The sequence below is a fragment of the Portunus trituberculatus genome, chromosome 34, assembly GCF_017591435.1.
Source record: "Portunus trituberculatus isolate SZX2019 chromosome 34, ASM1759143v1, whole genome shotgun sequence".
NCBI lineage: Eukaryota > Metazoa > Arthropoda > Malacostraca > Decapoda > Portunidae > Portunus > Portunus trituberculatus.
The window spans coordinates 5,839,728-5,856,816 of record NC_059288.1 but is presented as its reverse complement, the minus strand read 5'-3'; the positions used below and the strand labels follow the sequence as shown (position 1 = coordinate 5,856,816).

Genomic DNA, 17,089 nt, shown 5'->3' with positions numbered 1-17,089 from the left:
GAAAGGTAATAATGATAATAATAATAATAATAATAATAATAATAATAATAATAATGATAATAATAATAATAACAATGAATATATGTTTATTTTACGAATCTCTTCTACTTCTGTTTTTACTTTTACTTCTCCTCCTCCTCCTCCTCCTCTTGCTGCTCCTGCTCCTGCTCCTGTTCCTGCTCCTGTTACTACTACTACTACTACTACTACTACTACTACATTAACCTATCTATACTCTCTCTCTCTCTCTCTCTCTCTCTCTCTCTGTGTGTGTGCAAGGCGACACAATCCTCTTAGTGTTTTAAATTTAGAAATGTGAAGTCATGTAATCGGATGAGCGAACCAAAATTAAGGTGTTTATGACGCAACGCTCGAATGAATGTAGGTAGTAGTGTTGACTCGGGGGCCACACCGCTCCACACAACTCTTGATTCCTTTACCTAAAAATGCTATACTCCTTCCTCTACTGTTTAAAATGTTTTCCTTAATCCTTTTTTCCTTTTATCTTTCATTTTTTTTTTTATTTATTCGTTATGGTTATTTTTATTTATTTGTTTATTTTAGTGTTTCGTGAGTTGTTCCTTTAGTTAAATAAATTACTATATTTGTTTGTTTTTCACTGTTTAAGATGTTTTTCTTGATCCATTTCCTTTTTCTTTCGTTTTTTTTTTGTTTATTTATTCATTATTTTTTTTTTATAGAGTCTGGTAAATCGATAACACTCAGTCGTTCCTTTAGATCAAATATACTCGCATATCTTATCCTTTACTTTTATTTTGTTTTGTGTGTTCTATTGTTTGTTTATTTTACTTATTCTGTATTATTATCATTATTCTTTATAGAGTCTGGTAAATTGATTAAACATGCTCTATTCTTTATTATTATCATTATTCTTTATAGTCTGATAAATTAATAGACAGATTACTAAACTCGTTCCTTTAATTGATTTTTCTTCCTGTACTTTTTTTCCATATTGATTTTTCAGTTTTATTTGAATTATGGTAAACTGGCAAAATAAATTCGTTCTTTTGGTAGAATGTAACACTCGTTCCTTTAAAGTTTGAATTCAACCTTAGTGAATTGATTGATGTATTCCTTTCCTCTGATTTACTTATTGGTTTATTTGGGTATTGTATGTAAGCAGGTAAACTGACAAAGCAAACTCTCTCTTGTAGTGAATTTTTTGCAGCCAATCCCTTAATTAAGTAATAGTGAAAAATAACCCGTCAGTTTTTATTTATTTACTTTTTATCTATTATTTATCTATTTATTCATGTTTTTTACACAACAAATTCATTTAAACTTCAAATTTGTACTTTTTTTTATTCTTCTCGTCTTTCCATTTTTTTTTCTCTTTTTTTCATATTTTTATTCCTTTCTCGTTTCTCATTTTTGACAGAACCTGGTGGAGCTTTCCCTGTCCACGCCTCTTCATGACCCGTCTGTTTGCCGCGTGCCCCTAGAGCTGGCCTCCAACATTCTGACCACGGTAAGCACACACACACACACACACACACACACACACACACGGTTCTGTTTTTTTTTTTTTTTTTTGTTTTCTTCTTCTTCTTCTTCTTCCTCCTCCTCTTATTTATATATCTTTATCTATTTGTCCATCTATCTATCTATCAATCTCCATTTCTATTATTCATCTCTCTCTCTCTCTCTCTCTCTGTAAAATCACCAAAACATGCTTCAGAACCAGTATCGTTTCACTAAGAAGGGAGGTGAAGGTGGATGTGGAGGAGAAGGGAGGTGAAGGTGGATGTGGAGGAGAAGGGAGGTGAAGGTGGATGTGGAGGAGGAAGAGGAGGAGGAGGAGTAGATGGAGATAGCTGTGGAAGAGAAGGTGGAGGTGGAGGAGGAACAAAACCACAGAGACGATTAGCTGTGTTCTTAAGGATGTTTCTCAAGTTAGTGGTGTAAAATGGTATTAATTTGTCACTAGAACCATATGAACACCCTTGAAAACCTGTCACTTCAACTAGAGCCTTTTTGAAAATTGTGGAGAGAGAGAGAGAGAGAGAGAGAGAGAGAGAGAGAGAGAGAGAGAGAGTTTAATGTTTATCTTTATCCTTAAAATATGTTTTCTTTATTTTTCTTTCTTTTCTTCTTCTTCTTCTTCTTCTTCTTCTTCTTCTTCTTCTTCCTCCTCCTCCTCCTCCTGCTCCTCCTCCTCCCACACATTCTCTTAAAGTTGAACTGCCACTCTGAATTGCAACCTAACTTTCTCTCTCTCTCTCTCTCTCTCTCTCTCTCTCTCTCTCCATTAATATTGTCGCCCTGATTGCAACTATTATATAGAATTAGATTAGTCTTAAAATCTAGAGAGAGAGAGAGAGAGAGAGAGAGAGAGAGAGAGAGAGAGAGATGAAACAACTTCAGTATAATTTGCTTAGTTAATGAAAAAGTAGTTTGACAGAGAGAGAGAGAGAGAGAGAGAGAGAGAGAGAGAGAGAGAGAGAGAGAGACTTTGTCAGATGAGATCATTACCAAAATGAGAGAGAGAGAGAGAGAGAGAGAGAGAGAGAGAGAGAGAGAGAGAGAGAGAGAGAGAGCACAATCTCCCTCTCTCTCTCTCTCTCTCAGCCTGTCATTCTCATCTCTCCCAGTCTCATTCCTCTCCCTCCCTCTCTTATTTTAACTCTGCCCTCCCCTACATTGACTCTCTCTCTCTCTCTCTCTCTCTCTCTCTCTCTCTCATTTTTCCAAGAAGGAGAATTATATTTTTTGTTTGTCCGTAGGGTAAGCACAAAGGATACACACTAACCTAACCTAACCAAACTTCAATATTTCTGGGGGCAAGATTTTTTTCTTTTTTTTTTTTTCCATTACCAGATGTTTCCAGGTTAACTTAGGTGAGGTCAAATTTGGTTAGGTTAGGTTAGGTTAAAGTCTGGTGAAGTTAGGTTTTTCTGCTTGAAGATTACCAATGATAGGAAAAAAATATACACCCCAAATAAACTTGACTTAACCTAATCAAAGTTAATTTTACCTAACCTAACCTAACCCATCCTAAACCTAACCTAACCTAGCAATTAAACCTAAGTTAACTGAACCTAACTTAAATTTTACTTAACCCAACCCAACCTAACCTAACCTAACCCAACCCAACCCACCTAATGTAATAAAAGTTTAACCTAAGCCAAACCTCCCCAGGGTGAAAAATGGCTGAGTCGTCAGATCACCGAGGAAATCATTGTGACCCTCGCTCCGTTGCTGGAAAACAACCAACCCTCGCCGGAGATCTGCCAGTTTTTCAGCCAGCACTGCACCGACAACCCCCGTTCCTGCCTCGTCATTGACATGTTTACGCCCATCGTGAAGCGCATTCTCAAGCACAATGTGGTGAGGGGGGTGGGAGTGATGGGGTCGATGGGAGCGATGGGGGCGAGCGAAGAGAGTGTGTGCTGTCAGGTAAGGTGAGAGTAGAGGTAGTGATGCTGGGTGGCTGGTGGTGGTGCTGGTGGTGGTTGATGCTAGTGGTGATGGTGGTGGTGGTTAAGAGAAAGAGAGAGAGAGTGTGTATGGTGGGGAAAGAGAGGGTAGATGAGTGAGTGGTGATGGATAAGGAAGGGGAAATGATGTAATGTGATAGGAAAAGATAAGAAGGATAAGAAATAGAAGAAAATGAGAGATGGGAGAGAGAAAAATAAATGAGAAAAGATTGAAATAGAGAAAAATTAAGGGAGAAAGGAGGGAAAGAAAAGATAAGAGAAGGTAGAAAAGGAAAGACATAGAAGAGAATGAGAGATGAGATAGAGAAAAGAAATGAGAAAAGACTGTGACAGAGAAAAATGAAGGGATAAAGGAGGGAAGGAAAAGATAAGAGAAAGTAGAAGAAACAGAGATGGAAGAGAAGGAAGAAGGAAAAAAGTTGCAGAGAAAGTGAAGAGAGAGAAGGGAGAGAAAGTGAACAGAGAAAAGAGTAAAAGATGAAACAAGGGATGGAGAGAAAGGAAGGAGAAAGAAGGAAAGAAGGAAGAAAAGAAGGAAGGAGTTTAGATCAATTTATTTTTCATATTCTAAGAAATTTCATGTTTAATTATTTTCATTTTTATTTTTTTCCTTCTCTCCTCCATTTTTTTCTTCGAGCTTTCTTTATTAGTTGCTTTTTTGCTTTCTTTGCTCTCATTTGCTGCTTTCTTTTTTGCTTTCTTAGTCATTCAAATTAGTCTTAGTTTTTTTTTTATTCATTTGTCACCAATTTTCATTTGATTTATTTTTCATATCTCAAGTTTAATTTTCTTTGTCATTTTCTTTTACCATCAATGTAAGTTTTTATTTTTTATCATTTTATCAGTTTCAAGTTTTTTAATTCAATATATTTTCCTTCATTTGTCCTCCAGATTAGAAGCAAAAAGGAAGATTTCAGTTTTTTTTTATCTTGGTTCAGATTCTTTTTACTTTCATATTTTGTTCTTAAATTCTCATGATTAATTGTTTTGTATTATTTGCATTACCTCATTATTATTTTCATTATTCTTATATATTATCCTGTTTTATTTCTTTCTTTAACTTCTAATTATTTCTATAAAGTCTTTCCCATTTCTCTTCTAATCTCCTCAGTTTTTCTTTATCTATTTTCATTAACCACTCTTTTTCATCATGTTAATCTAGTCATCTCCTTTTTCACACTGTTCCTTCCCGCACCTAATCTCTTAAACACACTTCAACACCTGTTCCATTGTTCCATCTCATACTATCCTTCCTTCATTCTCCTTCACCCTATTGCAGCATTCACAGCCTTCTTCCACCTCATCACTAACCAAACACACCTTCAACACTCCTCCGCCACTCTCAAACACTCCATTCTGCCATCTTAACTTTCCATACTGCCACATTTCTATCACCTTAATGAAATCTTCCTCCAGTATTCCTCTGACACACTTCTACCAGTTATTACTGAGATTCTCCCCTTTAACATTCCTCTGGCACACCTCAACACCCCACAGGACACTATTCTACCCTCTTAACCTCCAATATTGTGCCACATTTCCATCACCTATCACCTTAATGAAATCTTTCCTCTAGCATTCCTCTGACACATTTCTACCAGTCATTAGTGAGATTCTACCCCTGTAACACTCCTTTGGCACACCCTGGCATCCTCTAACACTCTCATCACCTCCACAGGACTTTGGCAAGTACCCATATGTGAGACGGTTCGTGCAAGATTACATTCAGGCACTCAACAGCCAGAATGATGGACGCAGGGTGGTACATGAGTTTGTGGACAGCATGCATGGCCCCACCAGCACCTGCCCTCACCTGCGTGTCCTCCCCAACCTTGTGGCCACCTGCACCTCTGCCGTCTGCTTCTTGGTGGCTGAGCAAAAGGACCAGGAACGCCTCAACTCACTGACGCAGAATTCAGATGAGATCACACACCATCTTCACTGCTACCTGAGTGTGCTGAATAAGATGTGAGTGGGTGTGTGGAAAAAGATGAAAATTGTGCATTTGGGTGTGTTTATGTGTCTGTGTATGTGTTCAGGTGTATTTGTGATATAAAAACAAAGTGTATAATGTTTTGTGTGTTTGAGAGAGAAAGAGGGGCAGGACAGTGTAAGAAAACGAGGTGTTTTTTTTGTGTTGTGTGTGTGTGTTAATGTAAAAAGATGAATGCATGAAGGTATTCTTTGTAAATAAGAGAAGAGAGAAGAGAGAGATGGATGAAGAAAAAATGAGTGATGATTATAGACACAGAAGAGAGAAGAAAAGAAATGCTCGATATGTATAGAAGGAAGATGTACCATGTATTGAGAGGGAAAAGAATTAGAAGAAAAATTATAGGGACGAGAGAGATGCATGGTGAAAATGAAAATGTATTGATACAGAGAGAAGAGAAGGTATTGAATGTATAATAAATGTAGTCAAAAAGTAAACAAACACAGACTGGTAAGAAACACTCTCTCTCTCTCTCCACTCTCATTAGTGTGGGATGTACCAAGGGTGGAGGTGCACCAGTCTCACCCAGCCAGGTAGTGGAGTCAGGTAACCTCATGGCAAACGCACTCACCTTGCTGAAAAGAGAGAGAGAGAGAGAGAGAGAGAGAGAGAGATAGTAGTTTTTGTAGTTTTTTTATAAGTTAATTAGTAGTATGTAGTAGAAATAGAAACTTAATTATTTTACAAGTAGGTAGTATGATAGTAAGATAATGATAGCAATAGAATTTTTTTTAATATAGTTTACATCACTAGTGAGTAAACCTGTTAATTTAGTGGCTATTGCTCTCTCATTCTTTTATATTTCTTGCTATCTCATTTTTAACTTTACTTTCTTTTATCATACTTTCTACTTTCTACTGGACTGTCTAATTTATTCCCCTTTCTAAGATTTCTATTTAATCATCAAATGTCTCTTTCTAATTTTCTCTTCACCTCACTTGTCCATTTCATCTATAACGTCTACCTTTTCTAGTATTTTTCATTGAGGTTCACAAAGGAAAGAAGGCAGCAAATCATTTAGTTTATTGTAGAATTATTAGTGCTTTTTTTTCATGCAATTGCAGTTTTATTATGTTGAGGGGCTGTGGTGAGTGACTGTGGGTTCGTCAATACACTGTGGGGCACACACTGTGGGGCCTGTGGAGAGAGAGAGAGAGAGAGAGAGAGAGAGAGAGAGAGAGAGAGAGAGAGAGAGAGAGAGAGAGAGAGAGAGAGAGAGAGAGAGAGAGACCTACCCACCATTACATAACACAACACACACTACATAGCACAAAAAACCACCACCACCATCACAACCACAAAAACATTTCATCCCAACGACAGTAACAAAAAAACAACAACACACACACCTTCACATAACAAACAACAACTACAACAAACATTACCCCACACACACACACACACACACACACACACTAAGTTGACCCAAGCCACCTTTTATGCCCCTCCAGCTGTGAGTATGATGACTGGAGACCTGGCCTGGCACAACTCCTGCAGCCCATTCCCTTCCCTGACGTGGCGCTGGCTGACGAGGACTTCATCAGGTGGGTCTGCTTGGCTCAGCGTGGAAAGAGAACAGATAGTGAACTGATGGGGTCTTGAAGGCTGAGATGGGAGCTAGGAGGGGCTGTGTGGAGCTGGGAGAGGTGGTGGAGTGGGGTGGTTGAGCAGAGAGAGGGCTGGGTATGGGCTGGTGTTGGCTGAAGAGAACAATTGAAGGCCTGGAAGGGACTGTACATGAAGGTTTGAGGTGCTGTGTGGGCTGTGAGAGGGTGTGGGGTTGGGAGAAGTGGTCAAGTGGAGGTTGGAATGCTGATTGGGCAGAGAGAGGGCTGGTGTTGGATGGAAGAAGGATTAAGGGTCTGGGAGGGGCTAGAAAAGAGGATTTAAGGGCTGGGAGAAGATGGGAGAGAGGGTATGAGGTGCTGGCTGGGCTGAGAAGGGCTGCGTGTTGCCTGAAAGGGCTGTGTTGTGTTCCTGTGAGGTTATCTGTAGCCTTTTGTCTTCAAGTTTGGTCTGCGTCCCAACTCATATCTGTGGAAGTAAATCGTACTGTATTAATTCCCTTAGTTTGTCTAATTAACTATATCTAATTAACAGTCTCTTATTTCCATCTTTCCTTTCTAACTGACCACTCCTTCATTTTACCACTTTTATCTCTTTATCACTATTCTTAACCACCTCCTTGACCCATCACCTCACACACCACCTCTGCTGCCTCTTATTCACCACCCACCATCACTACCCTCCACTCACCACATGCTCCTGCCACAGAGAGATCCTGCCCATCATCGAGAAGATCGGCACAGACCCACGTTGTGAAGTTCATCAGATGGTGCTGGGGACACGGGAGGACAAGGAGGGCTGGTTCAATGTCCTGTGTCCTTCCTCCCTTGCCTGTGTGGATGAGGGCATTGTGTGGGCATCTATAGTGAGTGCTGAGCCTTAGAGTGTCTTGTGGGTGTTTATAGAGTGTAACATTGTGAGGGATTGGGAAGGATTGGGTAAGACTTAGGGTTTGGACTTAGGTTATGGGTGTTTACAATGAGAGTGCAGCACTGTGAGGGGCCGAGAAGGATTGGGTAGCATTTATGGAGGATTTGGTAAAGGTTTTGGGTGTTTGGAGTTAGTGTGCAGCTTTTTGAGGGGTTGGAAAGGATTGGGTAGGAGTTATGGGTGTTGAATCAGTGTGTAGCATTGGGAAGGGGGTGGAAAGAATTAGGTAGCATTTAAGGAGGGTTTGATAAGGGTTAAAGGTGTTTAGAGTCAGTATGTAGCATTGGGAAGGGGTGGAAAGGATTGAGTAGCATTTACGGATGGTTTGGCAACGGTTGGAGACTTAACTAGGGGTGTTTTGAGGTTAGTGGTATTTAGGGGCAGTTTGTAGGGTTGGGTGTAGCTATAATGGTGTATCTATATTGTGTATAGCATTCAGTTGATGTGAGAAAGGCTAGATACTGAAGAGGGACTGTTTTGAATGATATTTAGAAGCTGTTTGCAGAGTTTAAAGACACATAAGGGTTTAGTATCAATGGGAATGGCTTCTTGCAACTATCCTTATTTGTATATCTATTATTTCTAGATTTAACAAGCTTTAGGTGGTTCTATACTATAGTTAAAAATGCATTATACAAACTTTAAGGATATCTAGACTTACAAATTTAGCATGCACAAGCTTTACGAGAGGCTACTGAACATACAAACTTAAAGGTGTCTGGAGTTACAAATTTAAGCATACACAAGCTTTAAGAGTGACAACTGAGTATATGAACTTTTGGGCATGTCTAAGAGTTGCAAGTCTGAGCCATACATAAGCTTTACAAGTGGCAACAGAGTATACAAACTTGGGGGAGGGGTGGTTAAAGCTAGAAATCTGAGCATACGCAAGATTTACAAGTGGCAATGAAGTACAATTTTGAACATACACAAGCTCTACAAGATGCTATATTCACTGACCATCTCCCTGCAGCTCCAGACTCTGATCTCCTGCTGCTGCAAGAGAAAGAAGTTCCTGGGGATGCTGGTGAAGTCCCTCGGCGCCTGCATGTTGCTGGCACTGCGCGGCAACAACACGGCACAGGAGGTGAGGCGCCAGCACTGTCACTGGCTCTATTGATGGCAGTATTGTCTGTGGGAGTTGAGTTTATTGACTAAGGAATTTATGAAGAGGTGGGAGATTAGATGGAAAACGATAGGAAGGCATTAATTAGTAAAGGGAGAGAGAGAGAGAGAGAGAGAGAGAGAGAGAGAGAGAGAGAGAGAGAGAGAGAGAGAGAGAGAGAATATTAATACCTAAACTTACCTTAAAAATAACAAACCTTAACTTACCTAAAAATGAGCAACACCTAAACTAACCTTAACAGAAGAGCAAGACAGAAAAATACACCTAAAAAAATCAAGCTAACCTAACCTAACCTAGCTCCACCCTGTAACCCATTCCTCCACGGTGACAGGTGTTGTGTCTGATGCTGGAGTGGAAGCTGGTGGAGGGGCCGGACCAGAGCCTGCAGGTGGTTACGACGCTGCAGTCAACACCATCTGGCAAGCGACACTACCAGGCGCTGTGTGAGAGGCAGATGCATCTTAGAGAGCTGGTGAGTGTGTGTGTTATTCACCACAATAGCCAGCTGGTCACCCAGCCAGACTTTATACCTTACAGAAAGAGCTCAGAGCTCATACTGACCAATCTTCGGGTAGGACTGTCTCACATCACACACAACACACACCGGGAAAGCGAGGCCACAACCCCTCAAGTTACATCCCATACCTATTTACTGCTAGGTGAACAGGGGCTACACATTAAGAGGCTTGCCCATTAGCCTCGCTGCTCCTGAGACTCAAACCCGGGCCCTCTCGGTTGTGAGCCGAGCATGCTCACCACTACACTACACTACACTATGTGGTGTGTGTGTGTGTGTGTGTGTGTAATTCACCTCGGTCACCTGCTGGTCACCCAGCCAGTCTTCCCCATTACGGAGCAAGCTCAGAGCTCATGGATCGATCTTCAGGTAGGACCGAGACCACATCAACACACAACACACACCGGGAAAGCAAGGCCACAACCCCTTCGAGTTACATCCCGTACCTATTTACTGCTAGGTGAACACACCCCACACATTAAGAGGCTTGCCCATTTGCCTCGCTGCTTACCGGGACTCGAACCCGGTCCTCTCGATTGTGAGTCGAGCGTGCTAACCACTACACTACATGGTGTGTGTGTGTGTGTTAAGTAAATATAAACAAATAAATAAAGAATAATGAATAAATACACTCTAAGCCTAGTAAGTACCTATGTCATTATTCATCTACTTGTTACTCTAAAAAGTGTTTATTCTATCTAAATCTCTTGGTAATCTCCTCCTTGAGTCAGTAGCCTGCTGTCTCATTCACTCTCACTCCCACTCACTCTCTCCACTAGTCTCACAGTCCCTCTCAGGAGCTCCCTCTCATACAGGCACTCTCTCTCTCCCCGGCTTGCCTCACAGCAACAGAAGGGCGGTCCCAGGAAGCTGACACTGCCCAGCCGCAGCACAGACGCCGACGTCAACCGCATGCTGTCGTCCGGCTCGTTTGGCAACCTAGAGTGCCTGTCACTGGCCTTCACCCGCGTCACCAGTGCCTGTGCTGAGCAACTCATCAAGCTGCCCACCCTCCGCTACCTCAATCTCTGGGCCACACAGGTATGGTTTCTCACAGTCTGGTGTCTGGTGGCTGTCTGGTTTAGTTGAGGAGTGGTGGGGTGAGGTGTGGCAGGCTTGTGAATCTGTAACGAAGGTTGTGTTAGACTTAACAGTGTTATTGTGATGTGTTATGGTGTGCAGTTCTTATCATCTTGTCTCCCAAAGTTCACCCTAGTTCATGTTAGGCTGGGTAAGGTGATGCTGGTATACCACTGTGTTCAGGCTCTTTCAGATTAGATTAGGTATGTACTTTCTGTAATGTGTGCAATGTTGGTGTGTTGTCCACAGTTTGGTGACGTTGGCCTCCAGCTGATATCCGAACACCTCCACAAGCTGCAGGTCCTTAACTTATGCGAGACTCCAGTCACTGACAAGGGTCTGGAGGCACTGGCAGGTAAGGAAGGCTGGCCTGGTGTGGGCCTCCTCTCTCCACATTAGTCTGTTGATAGGGACACTGCAGGCACTACATTAGAACACTGCCAAGACATGGCTGTCAATGCATTGCTAATGTGTGTAGGTGTTGAAATAGATAATACTGACTGTGTGTATTTACCTAGTTGTATTGTACAGGGTTCGAGTGGGGCTCATAATGTCCTGTCTCCATATCTCCATTTATCTAGTTTTTCTTTTAAGTTATGCACACTGTGTGTGTGTGTGTGTGTGTGTGTGTGTGTGTGTGTGTGTGTGTGTGTGTGTGTGTGTGTGTGTGTGTGTGAGAGAGAGAAGCATCACTGACCATAGTGTTGTTTCAGCGGTGAAGAGTCTGCGGCGCCTCAACCTGAATAGCACAAGTCTGTCGGTGCAGACGTTTGAAACGCTGAAGGAGACGCTGCCTGGTCTGCTGGAGGTGGACGTGCGCTACACTGACGCCTGGTGACCCTCGCCCCCATCTGCTGACCAGCCAGACGTCAGCAGATCCCCTGGAGGCCCCACAGCATTCCTTCGCCGCGTGCTGCACCAGCTGGGGCGGCGGCGGCGCGACCGCAAGTCCCAGGATGGCAGCACGGTGGGCGAGCAGAACAACGTGCGGGCAGAGTGTGCCTGCCTGCCCCGTGCCAGTGGCCTCACTCGCCGCAATGTGCTGGTGCGCGCCAAGAGTGAGGAACAGACCACTGTGCAACGGCGGCAGCTGGTGCGGGCTGCCAGTGAGGACCACCACGCCCGCTGCCCCGCCCCACCCACACGGCCCCCATCGCCCCCGCCACCCAGACCAAAGAACCTGCTCACCCGCGCTAAGAGTGAGGAGCAGCAGAGTGCCGCCCGCTGCCACCTGCTGCGCACCAACAGTGACGGCCGCCGCTACAAGGTGAGCAACCTGCTGCGCCAGGAGGCTGCTGCCGCCGCACAGGAGGCCCACCAGCCCGCCCTGGCCTAGTAGGCTGGGCTGGTACCAAGGACCAGGTGCAGGGCCAAGCTGCGGCTCACTGCCACCACCACATCAGCAAGCACAGACGCAGGTCTTAGTGACCACCACCACCACTCCACCAGCTGTCGTAAAAGTTATTTATAGTTGTTAAAACTGAGACTTGATGAAGAGAAAGACTGACACTGTCCTGCTGTGTAATGTTGTGGAAAGCTTTAATTCACATCAGTGTGTGAGCAAACCAGGCATTTATTTCAAAGATGTGCATAGAACAAACTTCTGTCACATCCACTCATCTGCCGGGCACCAGTGTGGACCAGGCACAGGTGGCAGGATGATGGCATGCCAGATGCTGAGTGTCATGATGGAGGCACAGCAGCAAGAGTGTCTGTCAGTGAGTTGCCAGCCACAGCAACCTGGTGTTCTGTGCCCCGTGTGGAGGCCACCACGGCCAGGAGGCAGCTGGAGCCGGCCGACTTGTCTGCAAGTGTGGGTGTGTTCGCCCAGACACAACCAAAGAGTGTGTGCGTGTGTGTGCGTTGGTCTGCCATGCATCTGTAAGTGTGCGTCAACACTTGGCATTAATGACGGGCATAATTCTGTATTTATTTACCTGTGAGTGGGCGGGGTCTGCAGGTGACGGTCGGGACGCCAGGCAACTCACGCCTCACTCGTGTAACTTATTAACCCACAATGCTGTTTAAAACTACAACTAATGCACACTGTTATTTCCTCCTTGAACACTGATGCTTCAAGCTGAGAGGGTAAGAAACAGCCACTTACAGGACAGTGGGGCAGTGAGGCAGACTGTCCTTCAGTGGTCTGTCAAAGATGAACATGATCACTTCCCATTGCTGTCAACTACATCTTGTTATTCTTTGTCTCTATTATTTGCTTCACTGCTTCACTCTGTTACTTGAATGATGTTACATTTCTTCCCTTTTCTTCATTACTTTATTAATTGGTTACTTTTACTTTCACCAATCTCTTTTCCTTATGTTATTTTACTTTGTTACTTGAGTGTTGTCCCTTTCATCCATCTCCTTTCTTTACTTTACAGACAGCAATCCTTCCTATTCAGAACAACTCCAATACATACAAAGCTACCTTCATTTTCAACCTCTCATCATAATACATACATCAATAAATCCATGAACTAATCTACTTCCATTCTTTATAACGTCTGACAACATTCTTATATTCACAATTAAGTATTACCTTCGTTTTCAAACCCATAACCTTAACACTGATCACCAGTAAGACATCAGTGTTGGGAGGAAATTCAGTGTTCTGGAAGACAAACTAACTTGTTATGATCACCAACAGTTCTGAAGGAAAGGAAGTGTAATGTGTGTGTCAAGTTTTGTGTCTTCAAACTAGCTCAGATTGAAGTGAAGGAAGAAAAACATCAAATTTCCTCACTAGCTTAATTTGATAGGAAAATATATCAAATCTTTTCACTAGTTTGATTTAAGAGATATGAAGGCAGAACGCATCAAATCCTCTCACAAGTTTGATTTGAGTGGAAAAAATGTTTGATGAGGAAGGAGACATCAGACCTACTTGTACTTGTGATGTTAGCAGTTCATACCAACACTACTTGTCAAAACGTGTCACCAGCCTGGAGAAATGTGCAAAAAAAAAGGTAAAAGCAAAGCACTCATCGTGAAGACCCTCAGATTTGAAAAGGTTCCACACTTAGACATTAAAAAAGAAAAGGCACCTAACTTAAAGAAAGAGAAGGATGGCAAGACGTCAGATATGAAAAGGTTCTGAACTTAAGAGAGAAAGAAAAGGATAGGAAGAAAATAGTATTGGAAAATTTTAGACATTATAAAGAAACGTCACCAAACTTAGAGAGAAAGAGAACAAGAAGAAATAGGAAAAAAGCTTAAAAACAGTCAGTTATGAGAAATAAAGATATGGAAAGTCAGTTATGGAAAGTCAGTTATGGGGAAAAAAGTCTTGTAAAAGTTTACTGCACTAAACAAAATGGATAGCAAGAAAACAAATCTGAGAACAGCTTATAGTGAGTTATGGATAAAAAAGAAAAAAAAAAGGTATGAAAGGTCTATTGACATACCAAACTTAGAAAGACAAGTACGTTAAGAAAGAAATACAAGAAAACTAAAGAGCAAGCACAGATCTTATGATGAAATGCAGAAAGGTGTAAGGAAAGTGTACTAAAGTACTTCGTTAAGTGGACAGGTGCATAAATATATATATAAAAAAAAAAAAAATCAAAGTTAGTCGCATACTGTAGAGTGTTTAACTTTTTACTACATCCCATTGTCAGCTTTCAAGTGCCATATTTGTATAGGGAACCATAAACACCACCAACTTGTGTGTGTGTGTGTGTGTGTGTGTGTGTGTGTGTGTGTGTGTGTGTGTGTGTGTGTGTGTGTGTGTGTGTGTGTGTGTGTGTGTGTCATGAGCGATTTCCCCAAACGCATCCTAACCTAACCTTATCAAACGAAGGTCTTTTTGTAACAAGAAAGAAGAAACTCAATAACAGGTGTGGTGTTTGTGTGCCATTCTCCCCAAGGTGTTGTGTGGCATGCAGGTGTGTATGTGTTCAGGTGTGTCTTGCTCAACAGCCGCAGGGCAGGTGTGGTGAGTGTTTTAGTCAATGGTGGGCTGGTGATGTAGGTGTGGTGTGGTGTGGTGATGTGGACAGTCAGGTGAGGTGTAGTGTGGTGTGTTGTGCTGTGCTGTCAGGTGTGATGCGAACACTTTCCTATAATGATACTTTAAAAAAATACTGTTTTCTGGTGTGTTCTGTCTAATGATGTGTTGTCAAATGAACAAAAATTAAGAAAAAAACAAAAAATTCAGTGGAGCCTTTCTAGCGTCAGAGTGGCGGCGCGTCGCCTGTCACGTGTCTGTCATTTGGGCATTTTTCTATGGAAATACTGCATGTCATTTAGTCATTCTTGTTATTTGTGTGGTACTCTCCATTACTCTCTATTCAGTTGTCTTTCAGAGATAGGCTGAAGCAAGCTTGGCTTAGACCAGGCGACAGGCGGGCTGGGCTAGGGACAGTGGGAGGGAGGGGGGCGCAGGGCGCGCTGTGGCGCTGCGGTCTGTGCCGCAGCAGACTCACGGCTGCGGCACATTGTGTGGATTCCATTTTGTAAATTCCTGATGATAATTGTGTGGGTGACAACCTACACATCAGTGTAACCTTATATAAAGGTAAGGAAGGTGTACAGTGTAAAACTGCTATCATGTTTCTGATGCCCAGGGAGGCTGCCCCGCCCGCCACACTGCTGTTGCTGCTGCTGCGGCCGTTAACACGTCGTCACGCGGCAGCCAGCAGCACACACCCACCAGTGTTCTCTTGTTCTGTGTGTGCAGAACAATGCAGAGCACATTAGACGAATCAGACCTGTGATGCCGGTCGTGGCGGCACCCTGCCGCCGCGGCACTGTGCTATTGTAGCACCGGCACCCTCAGAACACTCTGGCCCTCGTGGCCCTGTGGTCCTGGCCGCAGGTCTGAGCCACTAGCCGGGGCAGAGGCAGTCTCCGTATACATATATATAAATACGTATATAAATATTATATATATATTAAGCCTTATTATAATATTTATACAACTTCTACTCTTCTAAGTCTGTACATGTGTTTGGCGGCGAGGAGCGCCAGGCGGGGGAGGGACGAGGCACTACTGGTGTAGGCCGAATCAAAACGTTGGGGTTGAAATCACAGCTGTTTGCCGTCCCCGAGTTGTCTGTGTGTTGCCATCTGACACTTGCTTTATGTGAAAGAAAATTTCCATGTATGTCACGTGTATTATTCACCCTCACCTAGAAATGCATGAATGAAAGACTGGAGCAAATCATTAAAGAAACAATTACGCTGAGCCCGGGAACGAGCTGCGACTCGGCTGGTTAGGGGGAAAGCTGGAGAAACAAGTACATGCAGAGTATGGACAGCTTCAGCCTTGGCGGCTTGACCCAATGACTGCTACCGTGAAAAACGCACGATAAATTTTAAAACTATAGGTAGGAACACTTCAAGTAAGGCTTCATTTGAACATCTCTGCCAAGATTGGACGCTTCAACACAACACCGCCATTACACCCGTTTAGTGGCTTAACCACACACCGCCCAGCCCTCTTACCTTGCAGCGGGCCACCCTCTCGATCTTTCCTCACCCAAACTTGCTGTGATAGACAAGACAGTAGAATTAAGCTGGTAAAGGCTGGTCGGAACCGAGAAGAATGTAAAGATACCACAAGATCCCAGTAGCCATCAGTGAACCTAGGTCACCGAGAATCCTATCCTTAACCAGCCTGTAGAACGCCACAAACGCAGCCACAAGGCGCACTCCTTCTCCACCACGTGTGACTGTGAGGTGTGGTGCGCGCGCAGAATTCTGGAACACTTCTACAGCATAACTATTCAAAATATTGCAGTTCAACTGAAACGGGCTTCTTTTTAATGTTTTTATGGTTCTAGTTACAAATGAGAAAAGTATATAATCAACATGAGGAAATAATTTATGATTGGTCTTTGAATATAGTCGTGGTGATAGCATGGCCTTTTCGCAGCCATCAGCTTGACACCAGACAGCACCAGATTTTGCCATATTTACAGTAAATAAATACTTTTTTTGGGGGAAAGTTTTAAAAGCGTACATAGGTTTATCGATGCATATTAATGCATCTGAAATTAAGTCAATTAATCTCATGATGTCTGAGCAATTTGAGGCGATTCAGTAGTGTTGGGATTCGTTTTCATATCGCCGCCTGTTTTCTACATGGGCCGTTTTAAGACCAACTCATTCATATTCTCTGTCTACAGTTTGCTTTTAGTTTGATTTTTTTTTTTGGGTGTAACTGTTGGTAAGTAAAGATTCTATACACACTTACAACTTCTCTATAACTCCTATGCATGTCAGGAATTCTAGAAAGGCAGGTAAAGACGGATCTTGTATGTCAACACTTGCAAATGTCCTCTATCACTACCACTCACGTGAAGACCCAGTGTTTGAGAAGGATAAGTAAAGAGGAGTGTTGTAAAGGCTTGCAATGTTCTGCTCTTCACAAAATATTAAAACAGGCTCCAGGCCACGGGTGTCTGGAGCCTCTC

The 17,089-nt window shown here is 42.8% G+C and overlaps 1 protein-coding gene across 6 annotated transcripts in view; it reads left to right on the top strand.

The window, feature by feature from the left end:
* LOC123512730 (C-Maf-inducing protein-like) overlaps positions 1 to 15,777 on the top strand; it is a 70,746-nt gene extending 54,969 nt beyond the window's left edge. For 2 of the 6 annotated variants that reach the window (XM_045269288.1, XM_045269290.1), the window contains 10 exons: positions 1,400 to 1,489; positions 3,160 to 3,417; positions 5,137 to 5,426; positions 6,903 to 6,995; positions 7,726 to 7,882; positions 8,921 to 9,034; positions 9,405 to 9,545; positions 10,437 to 10,631; positions 10,920 to 11,025; positions 11,384 to 15,777. In XM_045269288.1, coding sequence (XP_045125223.1) covers positions 1,400 to 1,489; positions 3,160 to 3,417; positions 5,137 to 5,426; positions 6,903 to 6,995; positions 7,726 to 7,882; positions 8,921 to 9,034; positions 9,405 to 9,545; positions 10,437 to 10,631; positions 10,920 to 11,025; positions 11,384 to 11,508 — 1,569 coding nt within the window. In that variant the 3' untranslated portion in view covers positions 11,509 to 15,777. The remainder of the gene's footprint in view (positions 1 to 1,399; positions 1,490 to 3,159; positions 3,418 to 5,136; positions 5,427 to 6,902; positions 6,996 to 7,725; positions 7,883 to 8,920; positions 9,035 to 9,404; positions 9,546 to 10,436; positions 10,632 to 10,919; positions 11,026 to 11,383) is intronic. The other 4 variants (XM_045269292.1, XM_045269291.1, XM_045269289.1 and 1 more) reach the window with 3 other exon arrangements.
* Positions 15,778 to 17,089: the final 1,312 nt, after the last annotated feature.